Source organism: Ipomoea nil, unplaced genomic scaffold, assembly GCF_001879475.1.
Source record: "Ipomoea nil cultivar Tokyo-kokei standard unplaced genomic scaffold, Asagao_1.1 scaffold3321, whole genome shotgun sequence".
Lineage (NCBI taxonomy): Eukaryota > Viridiplantae > Streptophyta > Magnoliopsida > Solanales > Convolvulaceae > Ipomoea > Ipomoea nil.
This window is the reverse complement of record NW_017619749.1, coordinates 4,790,037-4,816,163: the sequence shown is the minus strand read 5'-3', so window position 1 is coordinate 4,816,163 and position 26,127 is coordinate 4,790,037. Positions and strand designations below refer to the sequence as shown.

The following is a 26,127-nucleotide window of genomic DNA, read 5'->3' as shown; positions in this document are numbered from 1 at the left end:
GTTTGAAAGCATATTTATGATTACATGTTATATGTGGTGTTTGGTAAATAGCTGCTAGCTGGAGTTAGTGGGTTTAACTAATTGATAGCATTAGTTGATTGTAGAAGAATATTTGATAAATTGCTTGTTTGCTGATTACATATAAAATGATTTTTCAAAAAGTTATATTAAGCAGCTTTTTAAATTTTAGTATTTTAAAGCAATAAGTTGTAACAAAAATTTAATTAATTAAATACTCATATTGTGTTTTTTTTTTGAGTGATACTGGCTCTGTTATAATATAGTATCTATTCATATACTTTCTCAACCTACTGAAACACAAAGAACCAATAATGTCTTCATTAAGGCTCGAACCCACAACCTTCCAAATGAAAGTCCAACCCAGATACCACCATATAGTCTTAATAATGCTTATATTGTTTGTTTAACTAAGTTAAACAATTAATGGTGGTCAAATAAATCAAAATGACTAATAAACTAACTATTTTAGCAAAGGGTTATAATGATCATCGAAACGTGGTTATTAAAAAAAAAAAGTTGCAATCGATAAATTGGTTGATACCAGAACTTCGTCATGAAAATCGAAAGCTTCAGTGACGGTTAAAACCGTTAAAATATGGTGGCAATCAGTTGGAGAGGCTTGACTAGCTGGTATGAGAGATGAAATGCAAATTTGAAAGAATGAGATGACGGGCAGAGTGTTTAGTGAAGATCACGAATTTCTACACTTTGGAAATCAGAAAAAACTCGAGACTTGCCAACACCAAAACCGCCCAGCTTTACAACTCGAACTTCCCGAACAAAGCCGAGATTTTTTCCCTTGGAAAAACGCCGCAACGCCATCAGCAAATTGGTCATACCATATACGGAACTGCGTGTCCCTAGGGAATTTTAAAGAAGCCCTTTGGATCTATGCCCGAAACCGCGGTACCCGAAACATAATACTAGGTGCTGTACCCATAGTGCTCAAAGCTTGTGCCTCCCTCTCTATGGTTATTCCTGGCAAGGCTTTACACGCTGAATGTGTGAAGTCAGGGGTGGAATTTGATGTGATGGTGGGTACTGCATTGGTTGACTTGTATGGGAAATGTGGAGATGTTGTGAGTTCGCGCCAAGTGTTTGATGATATGCCTAAGAGAAACGTGATTACTTGGAATGCAATGATCGGTGGGTATATGAAGAATGGGGATACAAATTCTGCATTGCTAGTGTTTGAAAGTATGCCAGAGAGAACTTCGGTAACATGGAATGAAATGATTGATGGCTATGGGAGGAACGGGGACTTAGTGATGGCGAAGCAGTTATTTGATAAGGTTCCAGATGGGTTGAGAAATGTGGTGACTTGGACTGTGATGGTTGATGGTTATGCTAGCTGTGGGGAGATGGATGCTGCAAGGGAAGTGTTTGAGGGGATGCCGAGAAGGAACTTTTATGTCTGGTCATCCATGGTATCAGGGTATTTCAAGAAGGGTGATATTAAGAATGCTAAAGCTATTTTTGAGAGGATGACTTCAAAGAATTTGGTGAATTGGAATTCACTGATTTCTGGGTACACACAAAATGGGCTGTGTGAGGAAGCTTTAGAAGCCTTTAGAAAAATGCAAGATGAAGGGTTTGAGCCAGATGAGGTTACAATGGCAAGCGCTTTATCAGCTTGTGCTCAGCTGTCATTATTGGATGTTGGCAAGGAAATACACGAGATGATTGTTCAGAAGGGGGTTAAAGCAAACCAGTTTGTTCTGAATGGATTGGTTGACATGTATGCCAAGTGCGGTGATTTGAGCAATGCCAGATTGATCTTTGAAGGAATGCCACATAAAAACGATGCAACTTGGAATTCTATGATTTCTGGTTTTGCCATTCATGGTCAACCTGAGGAGGCCATTGAACTTTTTAGAAGAATGGAGAACTCTGGTGTGACTCCTAACGAGATAACATTTCTTTCAGTCCTATCAGCTTGTGCACACTGTGGGTGTGTAGAAGAAGGCATGGAAATTTTCTATAAGATGGAGAAGTATGGGTTAATGGCAAACATCAAGCATTATGGTTGTCTAGTTGACCTTTTAGGAAGGGCAGGAAAGTTACAGGAGGCTCTTGATTTGATCAAGGGGATGCCTATAAGCCCAAATGCCACTGTTTTTGGGTCTCTTCTTGGAGCATGTCGAATTCACGGCAACATGGATATGGCAGAATGTGTGCTTGAAGAGGTTGAGAAATTGAACTCCAATAGTCGCCCTTGTGATGATTTACATTATGTGCTGCTGTCTAATATTTATGCCTCCTCTGAACGATGGGAGAAAGCTCAACAGACAAGGTCAAATAAAGGGTCTCAAAAGATGCCTGGGTGCAGTTTAGTCATGCTTGAAGGCCCTTACTAGAGTATATTTCTCCGAGTTCTACTACATGAACTCCCAAATTCTACTCCCTCATTTCTACTCCCTAATGTGGCAAGTCAGGATTGGTTATTTTCAATATGTGGGTCCACAGAAAAATGTCTACATCAAGAACATGTGAGAGGGAGTACAAGTTGGGAGTATAAAATGGGAGTGCACAAAGTATTTTCCTATTTCTCCCCATTTGCATTACTGCATTTTTTTCTGGATGTCCAATGAAGTCTATGGTGGCTTGTGAACAATATGGATCACAGTACAAACAAAATTGAGTCTGTCACTGAAGTAATTCCCGGATCCTTTGTATCTATTTGAGGTAACTAATCACTCCCTTTTTAACAAACATCCTCCCCCACTATATGTAACGGATGGCGATATGGCACAGACAAAAGCTTTGTCCGGCATTCATCCGTTAAAGCACCCACAGAGATACCATCCACAGTTTCCAGGTGACATCATTCTTCTTGCACTCCCCTATATATCCTGCCTTAGCTCATGAAGATAGATAGAGAGAGAGAGAGAGAATGGATATGATGAGAAAATGGTTCAGAAGGTTGAAGAAGATGTTGAAAGCAAAGGGCAAGAGGTCAGCAGAAGCAGAAGAAACTGCTTCTTCAGCTTCACCTCCTGCTGCAGCAGCTCAGGATGAGCAGCTATTTCTCTCACCCAAAGCCAGCAGAAGCACTCAAGCTACAACTGAAATTTGTGATGATCATCCAGCTACAGCCTTGTCAAATTGATGCCCAATATTTCTCTTAAAAAATAATAATATCTGTATTTTGAGTAGTTTCTTCTTGTTCTTCCTTGGTGCACTTCCTGTACTTTCTATTATGATCTAGTGTATGTTTTCCCTTTCAGTTCTCTTCTCCGGTGGTCTAAATCATGATGCCAGTGTTTCCATGTCATTCTACACTGAATTTGGACATATACAAATAAAATTAATTGATGACTGTTTCTATTACAAATGGAAATTATACAAGGAAAAAAATTTACAGTATTTACTATAACAGAAAAAATAGAAGCACAAACATTGCAGTAAAGAGTAGGTTACAAGAACTGTTTCAATAACATAATCTCAAGGTAGAGGCATGGGTGGTTTCCATTTTTTGAATTCCACCAAATCTCTGTTCACTATTGTTCTATTATGAAGCCAGAATGTTTCTGTGGATTGATGGAATTGCCTCACTTTCCTCTGGAGTTCCCAAATGATTCCATTAAATGCAGAACAAGTATCAGGTGCGGGAGAATAAGCCCATAAACACCTCACTTTTCTACCCCTGGCTATCATCTCCTCAATTTCCCTATCTGTGAAACAAATAACAAGATACTTATAACCATATCGACATTGACCAGGAATGTCAATGTGGAATGTAATAACAAAGTGCAGTAGGCTGACCAGGTATTGACTCTAGGTACTCCAAAAGTTCAGTGCCTATCCGAGAGGATGGCCATTTGATTGATATCTGGGTGTAGTCGATGACATTTTGAAATGGCATTTCTACTTGATCTGATAAGAGGACTGGAACACACTCCTGTTTGGCATAACAAGCAGCTTAAATGATAAGTGTGAAATTCATATATGCTGAAAGATGTATCCATGATTAGGAGTGAGAATATGATACCACGAAAAAGGACTCATAAAACCGAAGAGTCCACGATGATTCACCGCGTGGAGCAAGGCAGAACTTGGCATTGCGGAGATGTTGAAAATATTGCACTCGTCCAAGTTTATCAGGACCACTGAATTTCAACTCTGGAGATTCCAACTGCAGAAAAAAATTAAAAATGCTATCTTTGGGGAAATATTATATTAATGGTATCAATTTTGGCTTAAGAAATTATTTTGATATTGCATGCACATAAACATAAAATAAAAAATTAGAATAGAAGCATAAGATCATTCAGTGTTTCACACTTCTAATTGATAGCTCAATTATTCATCACAAGGATAAGTTTTGCTTCTCCAAACTAGCACTTTCAGATACAAAAAAACATCATTTTAGGTGTTTGTTGACTTGTAATAACAATATCAAAAGCAACACTCCATTGTCATTTATAAATCTCTATACAAGAACATTAATCACTGTCTAGAAAATGTTTAGTACATCAGTCAAGTAAATATTTTACATCTGTTAGCAAGAATGTTGGCTGTATGTAGATTCTAATATAGCTGGAAAAGAAGACACACCTTTTCTGGGAATTGTTTTGCAAGTTTAATCAATTGAAGACGACCAACCTTTCCTTGCGCTCGACCTAGAAAGTTAGCCAAGTACTTCCTTTTTGACAAAGGCAAAGGCTCAACAACCCTAGAGCCATGAGCAGTCATCCCATCATCAACATTTCCAGGGATGATAATATCTTTCCACGTATTGAAAGCACTAGTGTCTCGTTTATCTGTTCGATCACCCTGCATCATACACAAAAGCCTATTTCTCACCATGGAACAATGAGCACTGTAGAATTCCATGAAAGTCTACATACACATCATGAAAGCAAGGCTTTCCATATAAAGCTTTTAAAAACTGCTTATTTGGAAAAATGAATAATCAATAATAACATCTTGATGCTTCCAGATATGAAAAATTAAAAGGCTCAGGTAAGATTCAAATAGATCTGGTGTATTTTTACACAACCAGAGAAGGAAATGGTCCATATGTGTATATATGAGTGTGCAGGCATAGCACTCTATGATAAAGATGTAACACTTGAGAGATTCTACTCATGCTGAACTGCTGATGCGAGTATGCGACTAAAATATTTAGACTTGATATACGAGGCAAAAAGTGAATTCTATATAATTAAGAAGTGGACAAAAGAAAAGGAGAGAAGAAAAATCATGCAAACAGATGAAGCATTATTGAATGGCAAGAGTGGTAGTGCCGTAGTGGCCATCCCTCATCACAGGATGTCTTGTATCATATATTCTATTGGATTGCTCCTCTATTTTGTTTTCCCTTGGGAAATAAGACCAACCTAAAAAGTTTTGCTAACAGTATATGCAGACATTTGCTCTGGATTACTTTAGCTTTCTCATTCTTAGATTTTCTAGTCACATGAATTGAAATGGCACTAATATTTCTAGCATCCTATTCCGACTTGTTGGAAGAACCTACAGTTTACCATCTTTCTACTACAATAGTGGACAGCATAACTCCACCCTTTGTGATATAGGTGTGTGCTATGAACTATGAAGTAACAGATACCCACAATTCTTGAGATGAATTCCATTAAGTAATAAACTGTAACTAAAATGCCTTAGATTCATAAGGAATTCCCATGCTATCTACCAGCCATCCAGCTCAAGGGTAATCAAATTAAGCCAAAAACAAATATGGAAAGAATGAAAGTAAAACAAAAAAGCAATGCTTTTAAAAGAAGGAGAAGAAGAAGAAGAAGATTGTACCTCAGGAGTAAGAATGATAGAACGATTCAAGTATGTTGCCCAGGACTTGAACAGATGAGCTCCAGCTCCACTGCAATTGGTCAAAAGCATAAATGTGTTACAAATGACTAATAGAGCTAATTGTGTCCATACTCCAGCCCAATCAAATAGAATCCAACTTCAAGAAAACTGGTGCATTAAAGATCTTGAAGGAGTAGCATTCTCCTATGCCAAAGGGAGCAACTGAAATGGCAGGTTACTTGTTTAATTTGGTTGCAAATATTGGATCTTTGGCATCTTTACTTAAATTCTTGACTTCTAACCTTCTAGGCCATTAGGCCAAGCAGCATCCAATAATCATGACTTATAGAAGAATTCTTACTGTCAACATCAGGAGTGTAATGCGATTATGACTAAGCCACTATTTCACCCTTCACAAATGATGTGGTATTTTTGTCTCAATCACATCTTCCCATAAACAAGCTCATTTATGTATATCATATAAGTGTACCTAAAATTGCTAAAGGGTATTACCTTGGGAAAACAAATATGTGGTTACGGCCTCCAGATAACCTGAAATATGGCATTTGACTTAATACCTGAAAGTAAAAGGTGCCAAAGAAAAATTGAAAAATCAAAATCACATTTTACATCACTGATAAAAACAAACATAGACAGAAGTTGTAATAATTCAATCGATCTTCATTCACAACGAGAAGTTGTAATAATTCAAAAATCACCAGTACCAAACCAAAGTTTGCCTAGTCAGTAAATTACAGCCAGGTTCAAGATTCTGAGACATTACTACCTTCACATAGGTTTGATTTATTTCTTTATCATTCAAGCCACCCATCATCCGGACACATTTAACATAACTTGGCACAAAGAACAAGTCTGCTTCCTCTTTCCTCCTAGTCCGAAATCTTGATTGCAAGAGCATCCTGTGTATCTTAACCTACTCAGTGTTATAAAAATAAATTAAAAATAGGAAAAAGAAAACAAAGAAGCACAGTCGTAATTCGAAATACCAAAAGCATATGAAGCAGGTAAGGAATAAAAATTGTAACCCAAAACAAAACTTACACAATCTTTAGCATTCTAGATATAACTTCCCCAATCCCCAATGTGGAAGAACTACGGGAAGAAACTTTGTGGTGGGGTAATGACTAATGATAACAAGAAATATCTAACATGGCCTCGACAATACTTTTCATTTTGTTTAGACTGAATTGGGAACACCAAGCTACAAATTTTAAGTACTTACACAGTTACACTTACAGTTGATGGTCAAGGAAACGAGTGGCAACAGTGCATAAAGGCTCAGGCACTAAGAAAGAAAGCAAATAAGCTTGCTCATTTTAGATCAATTTTCTATATTACAACCATAAATAAATCATTAATCACATATGGGCCACTTTTAACAAGCTTACCAAATTAGCTGAAAGCTTAACGCATTGGCAAAAACCAAGATAATACCGACGAATTAAGAATTCTATATTGATTACCCTCCAAACTAAAGAAGCTTAGTAGAAGAAGTTACCTGAGTGCCCCATTGGCCTTTTAGACAGGAATCAGGCGAAATCTTCCCTTCCCGGCCATACAAGAGCAAATTGAGACCATCAATCTCGCGCTCATCGTAGACGTAGATTTTGAGGGAAAGGTGGGTCCCGTAGCCGCGTTGGGGCCAGGTCATGGACCCCGTATCGGAGAAGCGTACGACGCCGTTGGCGGATCCATGGTCGTCAGTTGGGTAGTAAGTGGAAAAGGAGGAGCAGGGGTTGAGGGACTGATCGAAGAGACGAGTAAGGAAGAAGGTGAGAATGACTAAGGCTAGGGCGCCGATCTGGTGGGTGCGGGTGCAGGGCGTGGCGGCGGAGTGGTGGTGGGGCGCTGAGCCAAACAGCCTGCTGCTCTTGCTGCTCATTGTTGCGATGAGAATCAGATACGGTGAGAGCGAGCGCAACGGCAAGGCTGATGACGAAAGGATAAACGACGACGCATTTGCTATTCTTATTTTTTCGTGTGTTCGTTACAATATTTCCAAAAAATATGACTCATTTTATTTCAATAATAATGTTGTCTATGGTCTTGAGGCCAATTTGACATATAATGTAGCAATAAGTCATCAATAGCAAAGGCAAAGACTTTGTGGTCAAGTTACATAGTAAAAAAATTAATTTATCTGTAGTGAAATGCCACAATACTCACATGACAAATAGTAGCATTAATTCTATTGATTTATTTAAATAAGATATAATGCACTATCTGTATTTCTCAACCTGCTGAAATACAGAGAGTTATATAGAGTTCAATTTGATACCATTGAACCACAAGATTCTTACCTTGGTAATTGTCTTTATCTTTGTTCATTTATTTTTAAAAATTATCTGATGTTAATTCACATTAATATTGTCTATTATTGTACAAATAAACTAAAGCGTGATGAATAAACATAAGCGACTTTTTTCATGATTTTGGCACATCTAAAATCTAGTATATGATTTTTCAACAAATTGAGATATTATTTTTTGGTGAATTTTTCTACTACAAATAAGATTTTCAGTAGAGCCTACAAAAATTAATAAAAAAATGAAAAGAGACTCGCAGAGTCACAAGTACACACTAACGCATGTAGTACACTGCATGTGCCAACTGGATTCGTAAACAACTTTATTTATTTTATTTTATTTTTTTTTTTTTTTACATTTTTCTATCAATTTTTTATTTTTCTTTCTTATTTTCTTCTATTTTTCCTTTCCCCTCCTCATCCTCACCATTATTATATGATATTTACTTCATGTAAATATCATTTATAACCCTCAAGATTTACATGAAGTAAATATCATGAAACACCATAACGAATATATATTATTATATTAATCATTTAGATATTTTTTAAAAAAATTTATAGTTTTTGTTTAAAAAAATATTAATAAAACTAGTACATTAATTTTCAAAAAAAAAAAAAAAAAAAAACTAGTAAATTAGTCAACTACCATGTAGTGTGGTTACCATTTGAAATTGGTAGTTATAGATTCAAATATACCCGGTGGTCGAAGCTTAGATTTGTTGAGTTAAAAATATTTGAGAAAGTATAAAACATATATTATCTTAGCTAGCTTGTAATAATCATGAGTATTTCTCAAAAAAAAAAAAAAAGTTGTAAAATAAAAAAAAAAAGTAGAAATACAAACCGATTTTATTATTCTTCACGAATGATACAAATTGTTCCATTACAATAATGATAAAACATATTAAAAGCTTAAAGTATACATTCACACGCTTAGCTGACCACCAAATAAATTGAATGAATGGCGATCGTATAAAAATACAAAGCACTAAAAGTATAATAATTAAGATGATTTTATTGTTCTTCAATCTCCAGGAATGAAACAAACTGTTATCAAACAACACATTATAATAAATCTTAAAGTCTCTTAGTGTACAGCTTAAAGTACACATTCATACGATTAGCAGACCGGCCACCAAGTGGAATGAACAGTAGTAATCATATATATAAATTAAAGAAATGAATTTCATAGGAATTTAATAGAATTATAATGAAGTGGATTGAGTATTTGGATAATACAATTCACGTAATGCATGCATGAAAAGAATCGATCACGTCTTAGTGGGGAGGAGCTGAGGTGGAGAGTTTTAGTAGATGGGAGGTGGGGGTGGTGGGGACTTGTATACGTATGGGTTTACAGGTGGGGGTGGTGGGGACTTGTACACGTATGGGTTTACAGGTGGGGGAGGAGACTTGTAGACGTAGGGATTATGCGGCGGCGGAGACCAGTATACCGGATGTGGTGGTGGTGGCCGTGGAGATGGATGACATACACAAGGAGGTTTATACGGTTCTGCTGGGGGGGATTTGTAAACTGGCGGTGATGGTGGCGGAGGAGAGCTGTAGTGGTAAACCGGCGGCGGTGGCGGCGGAGAGTTGTAGTTGTAAACCGGAGGATGTTTAGGATAAGGATGTTCGGGTAGCGGTGGCAGTTCCGGCGGCTCCTGGAACCAAGCCGGATGTTTTGGAGAAGAGTATTCAGAGTGTGCGGAACACAATGAAGAGTAGGCGGCTAAGGAGAGTAGTGTCACTAAAATAGTGGCCATTAGAGACTCCATTGTTGCAACGCTAGCTAACATGCTTAATTGATATGATAGATAGATGATATTGGCAACCCCCAAGTTGCATGCCCTTTTATAGCTTCACTTTTCTCCTTCTTAGTTCTTACCTCTATTAATTTAACTTTTTTTTTCCTTAGCCTGCATATATTGTTTTGGTGTGTGAGAGGTGAGCTTCCATTCATATTTTAATTAAGAAGTTAAACCAAATGCAATAAGATATTGGAGTACTGTTGCGTGACTTCTGTAAAGTTTTGTACGTTGGATTGGTAACTTTATTTGAAGAGTTTGTCTTTGCATCAAATGGTACATACCGCGTACCTTGTATTTTAAGATATGACGGCCTATTTGGTAAATGGTTGTTAGCCGATAGCTAATAGCGGTTAGCTGATTGGGTTAATTATAGGGTATAACTAGTTTATAACATTAGCTGATTATAGAAAGATGTTTGGTAAATTAGTTGTCAATTGATAGCTGTTTGGTATAATTTTCTTTTTTTAAAAGTGGTTGAAAAATGTTTTGAACAACTTTTTGAACATTAGCATTTTGGAGTTACAAAAAGCTAATTAATCAAACACTTATATGATTTTTTAACCAAAATAAAAAAATTAATAGTGTTCAAATAAGTCAAAAATGACCTATAGACTAACTATTTTACCAAACATGACCATTATATTTATAATAATAATAATAACTATGATAATAATTTTGATCTATTAATTTATTTCTTGCATAATTGAGTACAATGTATTTCAACAAATAAACAAACGAACTTGTAATCTTATAGGTACTAAGTTAAGTCTGACCAAGTAATTATGTTGGGGTCGCTCCCATGTCGAATGAAGTTGTACTTATAACATTGTAATTACCAAGTCAACCGTCTTATCAATTTGGTTGAGATTGTCCCATGTTGGGATGCTTGTTGATATTTGGAAAAGGGGAAAAAATTATATTTAATGGGAAAGAGATAGGAGTAGCCAGTAGGTATGGATAACTCAAAAACTGATGAGCTAGCTCAATAGAGTTAGGTTGACCCAACCCTTTAAGTTTCTCATTTGCAAGGTGAGTTGGAAGAAAATGTTTTTCAATTTCTTTTTTCAAGTGTGTTGCAAATTTGCATAAATTTGCACAGATGTCCGGGTGGACCGCTATAGTAACCTCTGGGACGATAATTGCTCTCCTCGCTGTAGGCATATGAATATTGCATATTTTGAGTTTATTGTTGAAGTCGTGTCCTTCTCTACTATGGTGATTTATTCAGTGAAGAGAATGCAAAAATGGAAGAACATTGCGTGAAGCTAAGGTTATTATGGTTAAATAAGAGGAGACTTTGGGACGACAATTGCTCTCCTCACTGTCAGCATACAAACGTTGTATATCTTGAGTTGTTGTTGAAGTCATATCTTTTCCTACTATGACAATTCATTCAGCGAAGAAAATGCAAAAATGGAAGAACATTGCGTGAAGCTAAGGTTATTATGGTTAAATAAGAGGAGACTTTGGGACGACAATTGCTCTCCTCACTGTCAGCATACAAACGTTGTATATCTTGAGTTGTTGTTGAAGTCGTATCTTTTTCTACTATGACAATTCATTCAGCGAAGAAAATGCAAAAATGGAAGAACATTGCGTGAAGCTAGGTTATTATGGTTAAATAAGATGAGAAAAGGAGCAATTAAAGTAAAATTCCATAATTACCCTCGACTTAAACAAAAATTTGACATCTGGCTAGACGGAGGACAATATTGATTAACATTTACAAAGTTGAGGACTTCATCGAGAACCAAATTGGTAATTTTGCTATAATCAATGGACCATTTTGATAATTAACTCTTATATATATTAGTGTAAATGTACAGATTTATTAAAATTGAAAGTTTAAAATGGCTAATGTTTGTAAACAAAAATTAGTTCAATTCACTTGATAAGTTAGAAAATGTAAGGTTAAAGTTAAAAAAAATAAAATTATATATATAAAAAAAACTGATAAACTTAAACTTATAAGCCTAATAAGATTAGCTTGAAACTGAGCATGCTAACCGATTAATGAGTAGGTGTAGAATGGTCAAAATTTTCATGATTCACAATCCTAACCATTGTGGACTAAATCATATCGTATGCCTTATCCAAATTAAAGGCCCTGTTAATCTCCATCAGATGTCACTTAGCTCAACGTTGGTAATGCTAATTAATACAGTAATCCGTATGTATGTGTTCATAATAATTAATAATGGTGACAGTGACACGTACTACTAAGTTATATGCACGCATGTTGCAAGCTAAGTTGTAGGAATTAGTTATTTCGGTTATCAAGGATTAGCTAGCTGCAATAAGTGTGTAATTGCTGAAGATAATAAGGTTTATAAGCACAAATTATATACTTGAAATTGCAATTACGCAGTATCATAAAGCTTGGGCCTGGTATGTGGAGATTGCAGAGGGATCGGAGGTTTCAGTTCCGTTTAGTCTTCAGCAGCATAAAGTGCTTTAATGGCCTCAACATCATCATAACTGCCCAGAAATATGGGAGAACGCTCATGGATCTTCTCTGGAACCAAGTCAAGGGCCTGTACATGAGACCAACACTAGTCTTTAAAAATCTCGAAAAAAATCAGGTTATTCATAACCAAAAGTTAAGTGGTGTGGTCATATATACCCGCAGTTTGCCAGTAAATGCTTGGCCTCCAGCCTGCTCCATTAAGAATGACATTGGAAACACTTCATATAGAACCCTGTTTTTGTACAATTTCCATAATCATTAACTACTTTTTATCAAGTTGTTAGTAAAGAATGTCTCAGGTTAGGTTTCCTTTTAACTCACCGCAGCTTCCCATTGGGACTTTTCTTATCAGCAGGGTACAAGAAGATGCCACCATAAAGTAATGTGCGATGAACATCCGCAACCATGCTGCATATCAGAAACCAAGAAACTTATATTTTAGAACTTCCTACATCATCAGTTTGATGTCATTTATTTCACAATCTGCTGGGTACCATAAAATCTAGATGAACCAACATATTCAGCAATTTTGTCTAACCCAAATATACCAGCATTTCTGCTCTCTCCCCTCATATTGTTAAAGTAAATAGTTTCATTAGCCTGAAGGGTAATTAAGTATAGAAATTGCAAGACACATAACTACAAAAGAACAGATTTATATTAGACTGTTTCCTTAGAACTTAAAACAGCTAGAGAAACTAAGTGGAAACATGCTCCCATATTCATGAAAAGCCATGTACTTGCAGACACATATTGTTGAGGAGTTTAAATACCTTCCGATGTATCTTAGAGACTTTGGTGATGAACCATCTTTAGGGAACTTGCAGTTTTCAACAAATCTGACAGTTAAATAATTATAAGACTTGATAGATAATATAATATATGAAAAATAGAAACAAAAACAAATAGAAAAGCCAAGGCCAGTCCAACATACTTAGCTGTTGGACCATCCCAGTTTTTAGCATTTCCTTCATTCACAGAATAGATCTTTCCTTTCTTTGGGATCTGTACTAAACCAATAGTGATAAGTCGAGCTAAATAAATATGCAGTACTTAAGTTGCACATACAACCTAGAAAGAAGATATCAAATGGAATTAACAGTTTTCCTTTGGGGTAAATAAATATTCTAAAAAGTAATGGCAAAGATCAGCCTGAACATTTGAAGGCTGTGGTATAAAACCCCATGAAATTCAATAGAAATTAAATGACAAAACAATTTGTTGGAGACTCATAAATGCATCAGAAGAAGTATTACCAAACAACTGTACCTTGATATCTGGATGAGTTAGTATGAATTCCCCTAGTGATGGATCAAGGGTAAAGCCATTAACTCCAGATCCAGTGCTCAACACAAACTGCAAATTAAATCACTGAAATATCATGACGAGACAGACAAGTATTATCAATATGATGTAACAGTAAAGATGACCAGGTAGGTATCCGAGCTGAACTCATCAACACTATGATGGAATTGCAAGCCCAACCAGAAAATGGTAATGAAATTAAAGACAGAGTAGGCAATTTTGCACACCGTGCAGGAGCTCCCATACATGCAGTAGCCAGCAGCTAACATATTCTTCCCAGGTTGCAAAACATCACTTAATTCTGGTTCATGATTATCTTTGATCATGTAAATCCCAAAAATCTAGATAAAGGTAAGCAAAATAGAAAAATAAACCATTAAACATATTTAGTGTTTAGAAATAATTATTAGTAATGGTTGAGCAAGGAATCATACAGTTCCAATAGAAACACCACAATCAATGTTGGAAGATCCATCCAATGGGTCGAAAACAACACAATATCTGCATTTCAGAGCAAACAGTAATGCACTCGAATTAGAGAACGTTCAGATATCACAGATTTCATATTCTAAAATTTCAGGTGGTGAGAAACAGTACGCACTTTCCCCGCAATGGTGGCTTCACAAAGGTTGCCTCGTCATCTTCCTCAGAGACTAGAATGGACTGAAAAAATAAAAAAATAAAAATTTGGGAATGTGTTCTGTTTGTTAAATCGGGAAAATGGAAAAAGGATTATAAAAGGTTGTCCAGCAACTTACTGTTCGACCACTGCTAACCAAGGCTTTGATAAAAACTTCATTTGAGAGTACATCCAGTTTCTTTTGTTCTTCACCCTGTATAGTACTCAAGGTAAACAGCCACTTCAAGAACAACATATTAAAGTAAAATATCCTAATGGAAACAAGACGGATAAATAGCTCCACTTGCCTGTACATTGGTCTCACCAGCAAGCCCTATGAGTTTCGCCAAACCAGCCTGCATAAAGTCACTAAACAACTAAGAATTTTGAGTAGAAATGGTTGAAAGGAAAGTTCATCAGTTGAATCATTTGATCATTTGTGTATAACAGGGAATTTTCCGTAGTAGGCCCCTTTCTCGCTGCCTGGCTCCTTCCTATTTTTGTATTTTTCTAGTTAACTACATTCCTACTCATCTCTGTTAGGGAAGGGAAAGGGAAAGGGAATTCTTCCAATCAAACGATGTTATTGTGCTCTACCTTGTTTCGATTGTATTAAATTAGTATCATCACGTACAAAAGGAAGAAGGAAGACTGGAAAGCAGTTCATCACACTAATCGTGTCATACAAATAACCGAAAAACATACAATACAATACAATACAAGCAGAAAACTAAGATTTCCAGGTTCCGGCAAAAGCAAAATGAATAGTCCATTAGTCATGAGTACCTTGTTGACGGCAGTGCAGACGAATTTGCAGCCAAGGACAATGTGGCTGAGGAGGATGGTGAAGTCGCCACGAGACTCCGGGTGCTTCGTCTGCTCGTTCAGCACAAACCTCGTTATGGTCATCAGGTCCGTCCGGTGAGCGTCCGCCGCGTGATCCATCTCTCCCGATTCCTCTAAACCCTTGCTCAGCGGAAATGGGACACAATTGGAGCCAGAGAGGTTTATATAAAGATGGCGGAGGGCATTGGGAAATGGGAAATGGGAAATGGCCAAAGGGGTGTGGGGATGGGGCTATCGAATAACTGTGGAAAGCGGGAGGACACGTGGAGGCAGGCCGTGATCCATGGCAACAGTGCCTGCCAAAAGATAACGCCTCTCGTCTTTATTGTATCTGTGTGTATGGCTACTTGCCTTGACGTGGTGCTTATTCGCCATCCTCATCCGGCGGTTATCCTGCAAAAACCCGTCATTTCCACACGTCTCTGACGTCTGCTAGCTTCCCATAAACTCTATCTCACTGTCAGCTCCGCCACGCCCATATATTAAATTAAGTCAAATATCTATTTTGTCAACTCTTATCTCTTACCATAATTTGACAAATTATTATGTGAACATGAATCTATCCTACAAGGTGGATTCATATTCAAAAATAAATAATTTATATATTGAATGTTCACAATTTACATTCTGAATATTCACAATTTTTATATACTAAATGTTCACAATTTACATACTGAATATTTATAATTTTATATTCTAAATGCTCACAATTTACCTATTGGATGTTTACAATAGTATATAAATTGGCCATGTTTGATAAAATAGTTAGCCTATAGGTTAATTTTGACTTATTTGATCACTATTAATTTTTTAATTTGGTTAACAAATCAATATAAGTGTTTGGTTAATTATCTTTTTGTAACTCTAAAATGCTAAAATTCAAAAAACGGCTCAAAACAAAATTTTTAATTAGCTTTTTGAGAAAGAAAATTATAGCAGCTAACAACTAATTTACCAAACACCTTTCTACAATTAGCTAATGTTATCAACTAGTTATACATTTTAATTAATCCAATCAACTAATAACTAACAGTTATCAGCTAACAACCATTTATTAAATAGGACCCTTGTGTATTTAATCTGAATTCAGCTTACAAGATAGACTTGGGTCCATGACATAATTATCCCCATAATTTATGCCCTCAGATATTTTTGGGCTCCACGCAAACAACAATCACAAAATATTAAATTCCTCTAATTATTTACTCCCTACTTTTTTGAAGGTTTATAATGCTGTATATTAATGAATAAAGTGAATGATAGAGTCAGGAGGGACAGAGTCCCAGTACATAGAATGCTCCTGATCGAAAGCTAACGAAGCTAAAGTATGGGCATGTAAATTTAAATTTCTAGAAACATAACTTAAAGAACATTTTGCAAATAGCGATATAGTCGTCCTACATTGGTCGATGATGATCCCAAGGTAGGAGTAATTAGCCGTACGGCTTGAGTGTAGATAGTTCCGAAATTCCAAGCAATCCGTTAATATGTCCACCTCCGTAACATCCCGATTTTTAAGCCAAGATAGTGCCTCCTTGCAAGCGAGCGCTTCGGCCATAGTAGCGGAGAGAGCCCCGGGGATCTTTCCACTTGCTGCTGCAATAAAACCGTCGTGGTGTGAGATGAGTACTGCTCCATAAGTCGCCTCCCCGGTATGTGGTCTGTATCCCGCATCGACGTAACATCGTGGGACGCTGCCGGGACCGGCTACGGCTGTCGTGGCGAGCAGTGATGCGGAGACCGTGGGCCGTGATTGGCGATAGGCCTGTACGGCTGCCACCGACCGGCGCCAAGTCTGATTTGGTCTCGAGAGGGCATGTTCCCATACCGCAGTATTTCGGGCACTCCAAATATTGTATAGAATAGCTGCAGCTAGACCACACTGTTCCTCTGTCAAGACATTAAAAATCCACATAAGCCATGTTGACAATGAATCAGAAAAAATATTAGTAACAGGCAATCCCGACAGTTCCCATACTAATCTAGAATAATCACACAGTATTAACGCATGCATGGCGTTTTCATGCGTCACACGGCACATTGGGCAATTCGGCTCAATCTCAACTGGCCTCCTTATTAGATTATCGGTAGTAGGGAGCTGAGGATATCAGAAACTGCTCTCCACAAAAAAGTTTATTAGAATAGCTGCAGCTAGACCACACTGTTCCTCTAATTATTTACTCCCTACTTAATATTACAATCTATATTTAATTTTTACGTATTCCTTTAATACAAATTCATTTTTAATGTATTAAATATTTATTTTTAATACTAAACTCGTTGAATTATCCAAGTTAGCCCCACATTTGTTATCCTCCAATATAACTTGCATAATAATTCTGTTCACAACAACATTTTTTAAAATACTCATAATTTTTTACAATATTGTATTTATTCTATACTTTCTCAAATATTTTAGTCCAAAAAATTTAATCTCCACCATCATAATTCAAATATATGACTACCTATTTAAAATGATAACCAGATACCATCAATAGTTGGCTACGATTTTTATTTCTTTCTTCCCTCAGTATGTATCCTCCCTGCCTTCTTTGAATTCATTGCAGAGGGAAGACAACAACCTATTAAATATACTGGGCCTCTTTTTGTGGGGCATCGGGATCTTTAAGGTTCATTTGTGGTGATCCAGTTGCATATTGCAATCCCTTTAATTTGTTCGAGGGCATCTGTCGCTATTGCTTTACAAATTAATGTCTTTCAGGTTCATTTGAATAAATATCACTATTGTTGTATTCTAAGTGTATTGGGGTATTTCTTATCATATTTCAAAGGCATCTGTAAGTCTGTAATCGCTTCTTGTTTAATTTTATCACAATACAAGGAAAAAAAAAAGTGTCTTTTATCTTTTATATCTCTTAAATAGTCGACTTTATATATAATTAGAGTGAGCGAAGATTTCAGGTGAATCTACATCTAATTTGCTAAAGGCCAATTTGTTTTTATTTTTATTTTTATTTTTATTTTTAATATCTACATCCATATTCATTAGCAATGCATATCTAGTCCAATCATATATAATGAATTTGACATATTAATTAACTGTGGATCATCTTGCAATGTGGACCTAAGTCACAAAATAATTTGCCAATGTCATTGTATCTTTTTCCAGCTTCCAAATTAAATTGGATACTATAGATTCGACATTTGATCGAATTGAGACCATATGGTCAATTTTGAGTTTGGTTCCTCGATGTTTGGAACCAAAACTGTTGGGTCCAAACTTTTTCTTAAGCAATTTATGCTCACATACTTACATGAAAAATATCTATTCATTTTTTTTATTTAATTAATATTTTATTCTTTTTGACTCATGGATGAGGTATTTGTTAGTGTAAATATAACACTAATCATATATTGGATTAAAACTTACATTGTGGAATAGAATGCAATATAACAATAATATATATTGAATAATGAAAAGCTTAGAGTAGCCAGGAACTTTAAAACTACGAATGTAAAATTATTCAAACTGTTTAATTTCTTGTTTTTAGGTTATAAAAATAGCATTTAACTACGTGTTATATAGGAGCGAAATTTACTTCGTGCATATAGAATTTTGGATACTAACTACATATTTTCCTTGCTATTAATAAAAATAGTATTTACAATAGTTGTTTTAGAGTTACAATATTCAATAAGTGTGGCGTTTACAGCCACCAGCAAGATCAATGTGGCTATAGAGGTGAATAATCTAAAGAGAACCAAAGCAAAAAGGTAGGCCCATGCATTGAGCTTAACTAGAGTTACAATATTCAAACGGTTACAAATAAAATAACTACATGCATCCTCTCTCATTATGTCTTGAGGATCCTCTTTGATATATCACCAACACAATTCTGGGAGTGTTTGGCAATTGACAGTTAGCTAATAGCTGATTGTGTTAATTGATTTGACAAGTTGACAGCTAGTTATAGAAAATGTTTGGTAAATTAGTTGTTCATTATTAACTTATTAAAATAATTGTATAAGAGCATAAGTATATTATGTTATTTACTTAACTCATTTTTTAATAATTTATTATTATCGTTGTGTTAGTATTAAGTATTTTATAATTATTATTTTTGTTGTATTATTAATAATGTTATAAACTTATAATTATAGCAAAATACTCCGTAGTTAATAATAATTTAATATAAAAATATAATAAACATAAGTTGTTAATAATAACTCAACATAAGTTGTTTATATATATATATATATATATATATATATATTATTTATAGTAGAGTAACTTTTGAGAAGATAAACATGCTAATAGTTGGATGATTTGAGCAGTGCAACTAGGGGGGGGGGGGGGGGGGGGAGGGGAAGGAGCAGAAAAATACACAAGAGTATAAGATAATTCATAGGGCGCAAGCTTATTCTCCTCTGTTCATGGCTTTGGTCATGGCAGAGCTGAATGCTAACAAATTTGATTCATTCTTTAAAAAGGTTGAACCCCAACCCTAAGGGCCCTCACAACCGACCTGACAGAGCATTTGGAAGGAAAATAAATTTGATTCATAATTTTATATTTGGTTGTAAATTGTTGTTATGAATTATTTAGGCATTTTTTGTTTGTTTTTATTCTTTTCACTTTCACAATGATATTCTTAATAAGAATTATGATGAGAAGTTTTTGCATTATTAGTTGATGAAATTACCATAATAATGTTATGCATGTGTTTTATCGGCTAAATTATGTTTTATTATATGTTTTTTTTTTATTATTTATATTAAAATCTGGCTAACTTTGTTGTAACTTAGTTAAGATGTCTGAGAGAAGAGTAAGTAATTTATAGTGTATTGTAAATTATTTAATTTTTCTAAATCGGGGTTTAGATGTTATAGGCATATAAAAAACTAATAATACATGATTACCTTTAAATGCTAGAGAGACTAATTTGGTCATAGTTAGAATAAATTGTACTCCGTATAAAATTACTTTTAGTAATGAATTCATGTTTCTAATACTTTTCTCCTTATTATACTCATTCATATTGTCCCGTGATGGTTTGATTAGACTGATTATGTGATTCATGAACTGTATTCATTTTAGTATATTTGTTATATTCACAGTTTTCAGTTATCATTTTTTGATTGCTAACTATTTTATTCGGTTATGAACATTTCTTATTGGATCAACTATTATTTTTCACAATGGCCCTATTTGGTAAAAAATTGGTCTATAGGCCAATTTTGACTTATTTGACCATTATTAATTATTTGATTTAGTTAAAATATCAATATAAATGTTTGGTTAATTAACTTTTTACAACTCCAAAAGGCTAAAATTAAAAAAGCTACCCCAAACAACTTTTTCAATTAGCTGTTTTGAGAAAAGAAATTATACCAAACAGCTATTAGCTAACAGTTAATTTACCAAACACTTTTCTATAATCAACTAATGTTATCAACTATTTATACATTCTAATTAACACAATCAGCTAACAGCTAACAACTATCCACTAACAGCCATTTTACCAAACATGGCCAATGTGTTTTTACACGATTCTTATAATTGCGAGAATAATTAAAACTGCCCATGAAGTACCAAAAAATATTTGTATGTTTAAACTTGATCACACCTTATCTACTCTGTCATTTATCTATCTATTAGTGAATCAATAAAATTAGACTTATAACATGAACTAAAAAATGTTGATAATTTATTTTAAGATAATTGTGTATCAATTTCCGTGTTCTACTTATAAATCAAATAAATTAAATTTATAATATAAGAACTTTTCAAAAATTTGTAGTAATTAAAGGGTGGGCATGGGCTGACGTCTGACGGGTTATTTAAAAAATGCAAATTGAGAGAATTCTGTGCTCCGAAGTATTATTTATTTGGTTTTATTCTATCAGTGGGCATAAATTTTGGGAAAGAACGCAGAGAAGTATGCAAAAAGGTGATTCCATTCCATGCTTGACTGCTTGAGAGTTGAGGCTGGGGGCCAGTATCCAGTATTTTCTTTGTTTGCTGGTTGGCTTGGTGAGTTGGTGTAATCACATTTCACATTTTAGCCTATTTGTGGGAGATGCGTGTGGTGAACACGATAATTTCGCACAATTGGGTCCCGCTGATTCCTCCGCCCATACATTGAATCTGCAGCGTCTCCCAATTTTGCTTTTTTGTCCTTCTATTCTACTGTACACCAAACACCTTCTTCTTCTCTCTGCGTCGTCCCCGACTCGGGATGCCTCTCGGATTTCTTTCTTATGGAATCTGGAATCTCAGCTGAAAATCATGCGTAAGTTCTTGTTTTTTCTGACAACTGAGATTTGATTTTTTGTTTTAAATTGTTGCTTTTGGGCATTTTAGGCTGTTGGTGTTAATGGGTATCCTTGTATGGTAAACATAATCAAATCCTTCTGTGGGATTTTAGTTAATTGCCGGATACGCGCATAATCTTTACTTATATAGTTGGATTGCTTGAATTGATTATTTAGATTGGTTATTATGTTCTCAGGGAATAGTGAAGTGAAATGGATCGGTTTTCGTGAATTGCGGAGTCAAAAACTGGTTCTTTGAAGTAAATGTTTTCCTTTTGGACAAGGGTTTAGTGCTTATGAACTAGGGTATAGGGAAAGAAATAGTTTTTAGCTGAGGAATGGAAGGAAATTTATCAGCAGGGAATATGATGACGGGCAATGGCTCTTACACAAATATGGATTTGCAAGGTTCAATTAGGGTTCATCATCATCAACCCCAACAGGTTGGGCTTCATCAACAGCATCACTCTCTTCCTAGACAAGGATCAATGGTTCGCCCCCCAATTCATGAGAGTTTTCCCCTCTCCATTGGTGGTCCACAAGGTTGTAATAAGAATATTTCTTGGAGTGACTATGGCAGAGGTGAGGGGGTTAAATCTGCAAGTGACGAAGAGGAGCCTAGCTTTGCAGAGGATGCTGCTGAGGGCTACAATGATCAGAATAGGGGGAAGAAGGCACTCATGTGGCAGCGTGTGAAATGGACTGACCAGATGGTGAGGTTGCTAATTACTGCTGTTTCTTACATAGGCGAGGAGGCAGCTGCAGAACACAGTGGAAGGAGAAAATGCTCTAATTTACATAAAAAAGGGAAATGGAAGTTGGTATCGAAGGTCATGGCTGAAAGGGGTCATTTTGTTTCCCCTCAACAATGTGAGGATAAGTTCAATGATCTGAACAAAAGGTACAAGAGACTGAATGAGATTCTTGGGAGGGGAACTTCTTGTGAGGTTGTTGAGAATCCTACACTTTTGGATTTGTTGGATCACATATCAGAGAAAACAAAGGAGGAAGTTAGAAAAATCTTGAGTTCTAAGCATTTGCACTATGAAGAGATGTGTTCTTACCACAATGCGAACCGTTTACATCTTCCTCCTGATCCTGACTTGCAACGTTCACTACGCTTGGCTCTTAGAAGTAGAGATGATCACGATGACAATGATGTGAGGGGGCACGAACAGGATAACAATGATGAGGATGATCAAGATGATGAGCTAGATGAGCATGAGCGTGATCAGTGTGAAGAAAATCATAATTTTAATGTTCATCACAGGATGTATGTGGTGCCTGCAGGGGGCTCTGGAAAGAGGGCAAAACCAAATGTTAACCTTGGCAATTCCTTGAATTCCCAAGATTGTAGCATGACTTTCAGTTTTCAGACACAAAATGCTAATGGAGATGCAATGCAATCATTATCTGATGGTGTGAGGGGAAGTGCTTCACAGAAGAAGTGGTTGGATCATCGTACTCTTCAGCTTGAAGAACATAAGTTACATATTCAGGTACAGATGTTGGAATTGGAGAAAGAGCGCCTCAAATGGCAAAGATTTAATAGGGAAAAAGACCATGAGTTGGAAATGATGAGGATGGAAAATGAGAGGATGAAACTTGAGAATGAACGCATGGCAATGGAGTTGAAATGGAAAAAGATGCTTACAGACAATAGTTAACCAATCAACAATTCTATCAGAGGGAGGACGACTTTGTCCAGCAGATTTTCCTTTTTTTTTTTTTTTTTTTTTTTTTTTTTTTCCTTCTGTGGATGGCTCAGGGTCACATCTTTTTGCTGAATGCATTCAGAGTAAAAAGCTGTTATTTAGCTGCTTTGTTTATAGTGTTTATTGGAGATTTTTATGTGTTGGAAACTGGATTTATCTTTTCTTCCCAAGTTTGTGATCTCCTGCTGTAATTTTGGGAATTTATTATTTAGCTTAAAAATTTCTTGAGTCAACATTTTTTTTCCTTTTAATGCACCTTCTCTGATCTAATTAATGCTAATTGTTTTTGCGCTTTCCTTAACTGGCTTTTAATGCACCTTCTCTGATCTTCCTTTTAATGCACCTTCTCTGATCTACTTCTTGTTTGTTGACTACCTTTTGCTTTCATTAGGGAAATAATTGGATACTGAAATAATAATAAGCCACATTTGGGCTTTCCAGAAGCATCATATTCAATAAACTTTAGAGGTTTCACTGTATCTACTACATGTGGTGCAACAAGTTATAAAGAAGAATGTGAAGACCTGGAATGATGCAAATCTGCAAAAGTCTGTAATGTTTGGTATACTGATGATCTGGGCATGCCATATGAGATTATAGGTGGCATAAATGCTTTAAAAAATATAGCTGCCTGCTTAATAATGTTTTATACAAAGTTGTATGATCTCTGAAGTTGCTTGATTACATTTGGCTGACTAATGGATATTTTTGAGATTATCAATGGTCTCTCTCTGTGAGTTGGAAAGTGAATATAATTCAGTGGTAGAACTGGGAACTTGTTTCCTGAGAGATAAGGTACGTCTCTTTGCTATGCTTGGTATATCTTCAATATAACCTATTTGATGACCATTTTCAATAATCTTTCTCCTATTGTCTTGTTGATGACATTTATGTACTTGAATATCTTTCAGGCACTGGTGAACTGATTCTTCTTCCAGAACTATTCTATGGTTCTTAACATGATTTTGAAAGTAAAGTACAAACTGATTTGGATCTTAACATTAATTAGTTTAATATAGGCATTGCATGCTCCAAATTTAATCGGGTGCACCAAAAGTTGTCTATCCTCTAGGTTCACTTTCTTGATTTGCTAGGTGCCAAGCTGATAGGTTCATCTACCTGACTTTCCAGATGGTATACCCTTGGATCTTAATATGAAGCTTGTGTTCGTGAAACCCTACCCTGTCTGCATCACTCCTTGTTCATAGAATTGCAGCCTAATAAAAATTTCTGAGATTTATTTAGTCATCATGTCGAGTCACTAGGAGATAAGTATTGGTTGCCTTCCGTAATGAGCATAGTTGAATGACCAACTGACAAGCATGCCTCTGCTTTACCAGAGGGGAAAAAGTGTTCTCTGTTGATCAAATTTGAGAAAACTTGAGTTCTTGTATTAGTAGATTCCCAAAGGTTCCTTTGTACTGCATTTTTTTATACACTGTATTCTTGCTTATTGGTGTAAAATTCTTAGTATGCCTTTTACGCTGCAGAGATTGTGTTCAGATTTACACGTGAAGCTAACAACTAAGATGTTATCCTTTACCTGAAATGAAGAACACTTAATGGACTGTGATTATATCTTTTTATTTGTCTTAATGCCTCCTTTTCTCCTTTTTAAATGTATTTGTCATATCTTATGTTTGTTATATGAATATCTTTATCAAATCTAAATGCTTTAAGGCAGCAAAAAGCCACATAATTTAGTATACGAATAACTGAAATGCTGCTTTGCCACTTAATAGGTCAGAATCTTTTTCTAATTGGATTATTTTCATGTACAACCTTGGGATTCACCTCCTCTATTGGAATTTATGGACTTTTCAAACTTAGTTTTTGTGCCTAAATTCACTGGGAATAGTTTCAGAAGTTAAAACAGTGAAATATGGTTCTTGAACTAAACCGGATTAACAGACTAATACTATACCACCAAAATGCTAGCATTCTGTACTATCCAGTTAACCTGAGTTTCAAATTTATTCTTCAAAATCATTTACAATACTCCAAATTTCATCCCTTACTGCCTGAATTAGAAAATGACCATTCACACCCTTACGGGGTTTCAGTTTTCAGAAGAATGTTTTTTTACTGATGTAGATATTTGTGTGACTAATACTTTTGGTGTGGTAACCATCTCAAAAGGACCACTAATTTATCACACAGATAGACCAGCCATGTATATGTACTTGTTTCGCGAAATAATTTGGTTTGAGTAGCTCTGAAATTGTCAGGTCTGTAACTATGTAATCATGCCATTACACATTAATGCATAGCATTATAAATGAGTAGGTTGCCAGGACTACTGTGTTTCAGGTGAGCATACTCCACTGTGCATTTTAAATTTTTAACTGTGTGCCCCCACACAACACTTAATTGCTTCATGCTATAGTGAATCCTTCATTTTACATGGCTATTCCTTATTCTTGTTTTCCGAGTGAAACATAAACCTTGCAATGCCGAATTATTGTGACAGGTTATTTGTTACCACCTCTCTGTTAAGATAACCATCAATTGATTTAGTCTTCTGACATTATCTCAGGTTACATCTTGAAATCCTCAGATACTAACTTATGATGGCTGAAAGGTATAACTATCTGATGTCTGATGCTACTAACCGAATGGCAAAGCAGAAAGCAGGACCAAAGGTACGTTTAGATCCCGTCCCAGCTAGCTGGGGAATAAGTCGAGACGTTTCTGTTTCCCAAAGTGTTGCCCGGGCGTGGTACACTGTTGTGTGTAGCATCCTATGTGGTTTCAATTTGTGAAGGTCCTATTATCTTGAACTTGTCATGTACATTTGATTGCAACTGAAGCTTAGTACATTGTTGAACATGGCTGCTGGGTAGGATACAGAATTTGGTGCTTCTCTTTATGGGGACATTGCCTGGGTATGCCCACAGTACTCTCACCTTTCTGTTTTTCAAATATTCATCTTTCTTGTTTTCTTGCCAACACTTGCCATTCATCAG

General features: G+C 35.7%; 5 protein-coding genes and 1 long non-coding RNA gene across 7 annotated transcripts; 3 read left to right on the top strand and 3 right to left on the bottom strand.

Annotated features, from left to right (window-relative positions):
- The first annotated feature begins 568 nt into the window (after nucleotides 1-568).
- On the top strand, nucleotides 569-3,247 carry LOC109170455 (pentatricopeptide repeat-containing protein At3g21470). 2 transcript variants are annotated; one of them, XR_002052442.1, is made up of 2 exons: nucleotides 569-2,706; nucleotides 2,776-3,247. XR_002052442.1 is itself a non-coding variant. In XM_019319573.1 (2 exons), the coding sequence occupies exon 1, from the start codon at nucleotides 687-689 to the stop codon at nucleotides 2,376-2,378; it is 1,692 nt and encodes a 563-aa protein (XP_019175118.1). In that variant the 5' UTR covers nucleotides 569-686; the 3' UTR covers nucleotides 2,379-2,391; nucleotides 2,606-3,247. The 2 variants fall into 2 exon arrangements, 1 of the variants encoding a protein (XP_019175118.1); XM_019319573.1 differs by having other exon boundaries at nucleotides 569-2,391; nucleotides 2,606-3,247.
- A 76-nt stretch (nucleotides 3,248-3,323) lies between these two features.
- On the bottom strand, nucleotides 3,324-7,803 carry LOC109170456 (probable glucuronoxylan glucuronosyltransferase F8H). The gene is made up of 8 exons (XM_019319574.1): nucleotides 7,313-7,803; nucleotides 6,581-6,727; nucleotides 6,307-6,371; nucleotides 5,794-5,863; nucleotides 4,579-4,797; nucleotides 4,013-4,156; nucleotides 3,787-3,922; nucleotides 3,324-3,695 (listed from the first exon to the last, which is right to left on the bottom strand). Exons 1-8 carry the CDS (start codon nucleotides 7,694-7,696, stop codon nucleotides 3,466-3,468), a joined length of 1,395 nt encoding a protein of 464 aa, XP_019175119.1. The 5' UTR covers nucleotides 7,697-7,803; the 3' UTR covers nucleotides 3,324-3,465.
- A 1,595-nt stretch (nucleotides 7,804-9,398) lies between these two features.
- On the top strand, nucleotides 9,399-9,610 carry LOC109170460. Its single transcript, XR_002052443.1, has 2 exons — nucleotides 9,399-9,482; nucleotides 9,522-9,610. It is a non-coding gene; the product is annotated as an uncharacterized LOC109170460 (long non-coding RNA).
- A 2,529-nt stretch (nucleotides 9,611-12,139) lies between these two features.
- Nucleotides 12,140-15,590, bottom strand: LOC109170458 (fructose-1,6-bisphosphatase, cytosolic). Its single transcript, XM_019319575.1, has 12 exons — nucleotides 15,111-15,590; nucleotides 14,633-14,680; nucleotides 14,464-14,538; nucleotides 14,307-14,368; nucleotides 14,140-14,206; nucleotides 13,933-14,046; nucleotides 13,670-13,756; nucleotides 13,335-13,405; nucleotides 13,174-13,239; nucleotides 12,722-12,808; nucleotides 12,557-12,632; nucleotides 12,140-12,467 (listed from the first exon to the last, which is right to left on the bottom strand). The coding sequence occupies exons 1-12, from the start codon at nucleotides 15,267-15,269 to the stop codon at nucleotides 12,363-12,365; spliced, it is 1,017 nt and encodes a 338-aa protein (XP_019175120.1). The 5' UTR covers nucleotides 15,270-15,590; the 3' UTR covers nucleotides 12,140-12,362.
- An 820-nt stretch (nucleotides 15,591-16,410) lies between these two features.
- LOC109169829 lies at nucleotides 16,411-17,184 on the bottom strand. Its single transcript, XM_019318720.1, has one exon. The coding sequence runs from the start codon at nucleotides 17,182-17,184 to the stop codon at nucleotides 16,411-16,413; it is 774 nt and encodes a 257-aa protein (XP_019174265.1).
- A 3,874-nt stretch (nucleotides 17,185-21,058) lies between these two features.
- LOC109170632 lies at nucleotides 21,059-23,435 on the top strand. The gene is made up of 2 exons (XM_019319831.1): nucleotides 21,059-21,424; nucleotides 21,644-23,435. Exon 2 carries the CDS (start codon nucleotides 21,785-21,787, stop codon nucleotides 23,111-23,113), a length of 1,329 nt encoding a protein of 442 aa, XP_019175376.1. The 5' UTR covers nucleotides 21,059-21,424; nucleotides 21,644-21,784; the 3' UTR covers nucleotides 23,114-23,435.
- The last annotated feature ends 2,692 nt before the right edge of the window (nucleotides 23,436-26,127 follow it).

Excerpts from the sequence above, each read along its gene's own strand:
- LOC109170455 (XM_019319573.1), top strand. The coding sequence starts at position 687 with ATGACGGGCAGAGTGTTTAGTGAAGATCACGAATTTCTACACTTTGGA.
- LOC109170456 (XM_019319574.1), bottom strand. The coding sequence starts at position 7,696 with ATGAGCAGCAAGAGCAGCAGGCTGTTTGGCTCAGCGCCCCACCACCAC. Across the intron at positions 6,372-6,580 it reads TAAATCAAACCTATGTGAAG|GTATTAAGTCAAATGCCATA; the intron begins GTAGTAATGTCT and ends TTTTACTTTCAG. Across the intron at positions 5,864-6,306 it reads CACATATTTGTTTTCCCAAG|TGGAGCTGGAGCTCATCTGT; the intron begins GTAATACCCTTT and ends GACCAATTGCAG.
- LOC109170458 (XM_019319575.1), bottom strand. The coding sequence starts at position 15,269 with ATGGATCACGCGGCGGACGCTCACCGGACGGACCTGATGACCATAACG. Across the intron at positions 12,633-12,721 it reads AGTCCCAATGGGAAGCTGCG|GGTTCTATATGAAGTGTTTC; the intron begins GTGAGTTAAAAG and ends GTACAAAAACAG. Across the intron at positions 12,468-12,556 it reads CATTTACTGGCAAACTGCGG|GCCCTTGACTTGGTTCCAGA; the intron begins GTATATATGACC and ends TCTCATGTACAG.
- LOC109169829 (XM_019318720.1), bottom strand. The coding sequence starts at position 17,184 with ATGCATGCGTTAATACTGTGTGATTATTCTAGATTAGTATGGGAACTG.
- LOC109170632 (XM_019319831.1), top strand. The coding sequence starts at position 21,785 with ATGGAAGGAAATTTATCAGCAGGGAATATGATGACGGGCAATGGCTCT.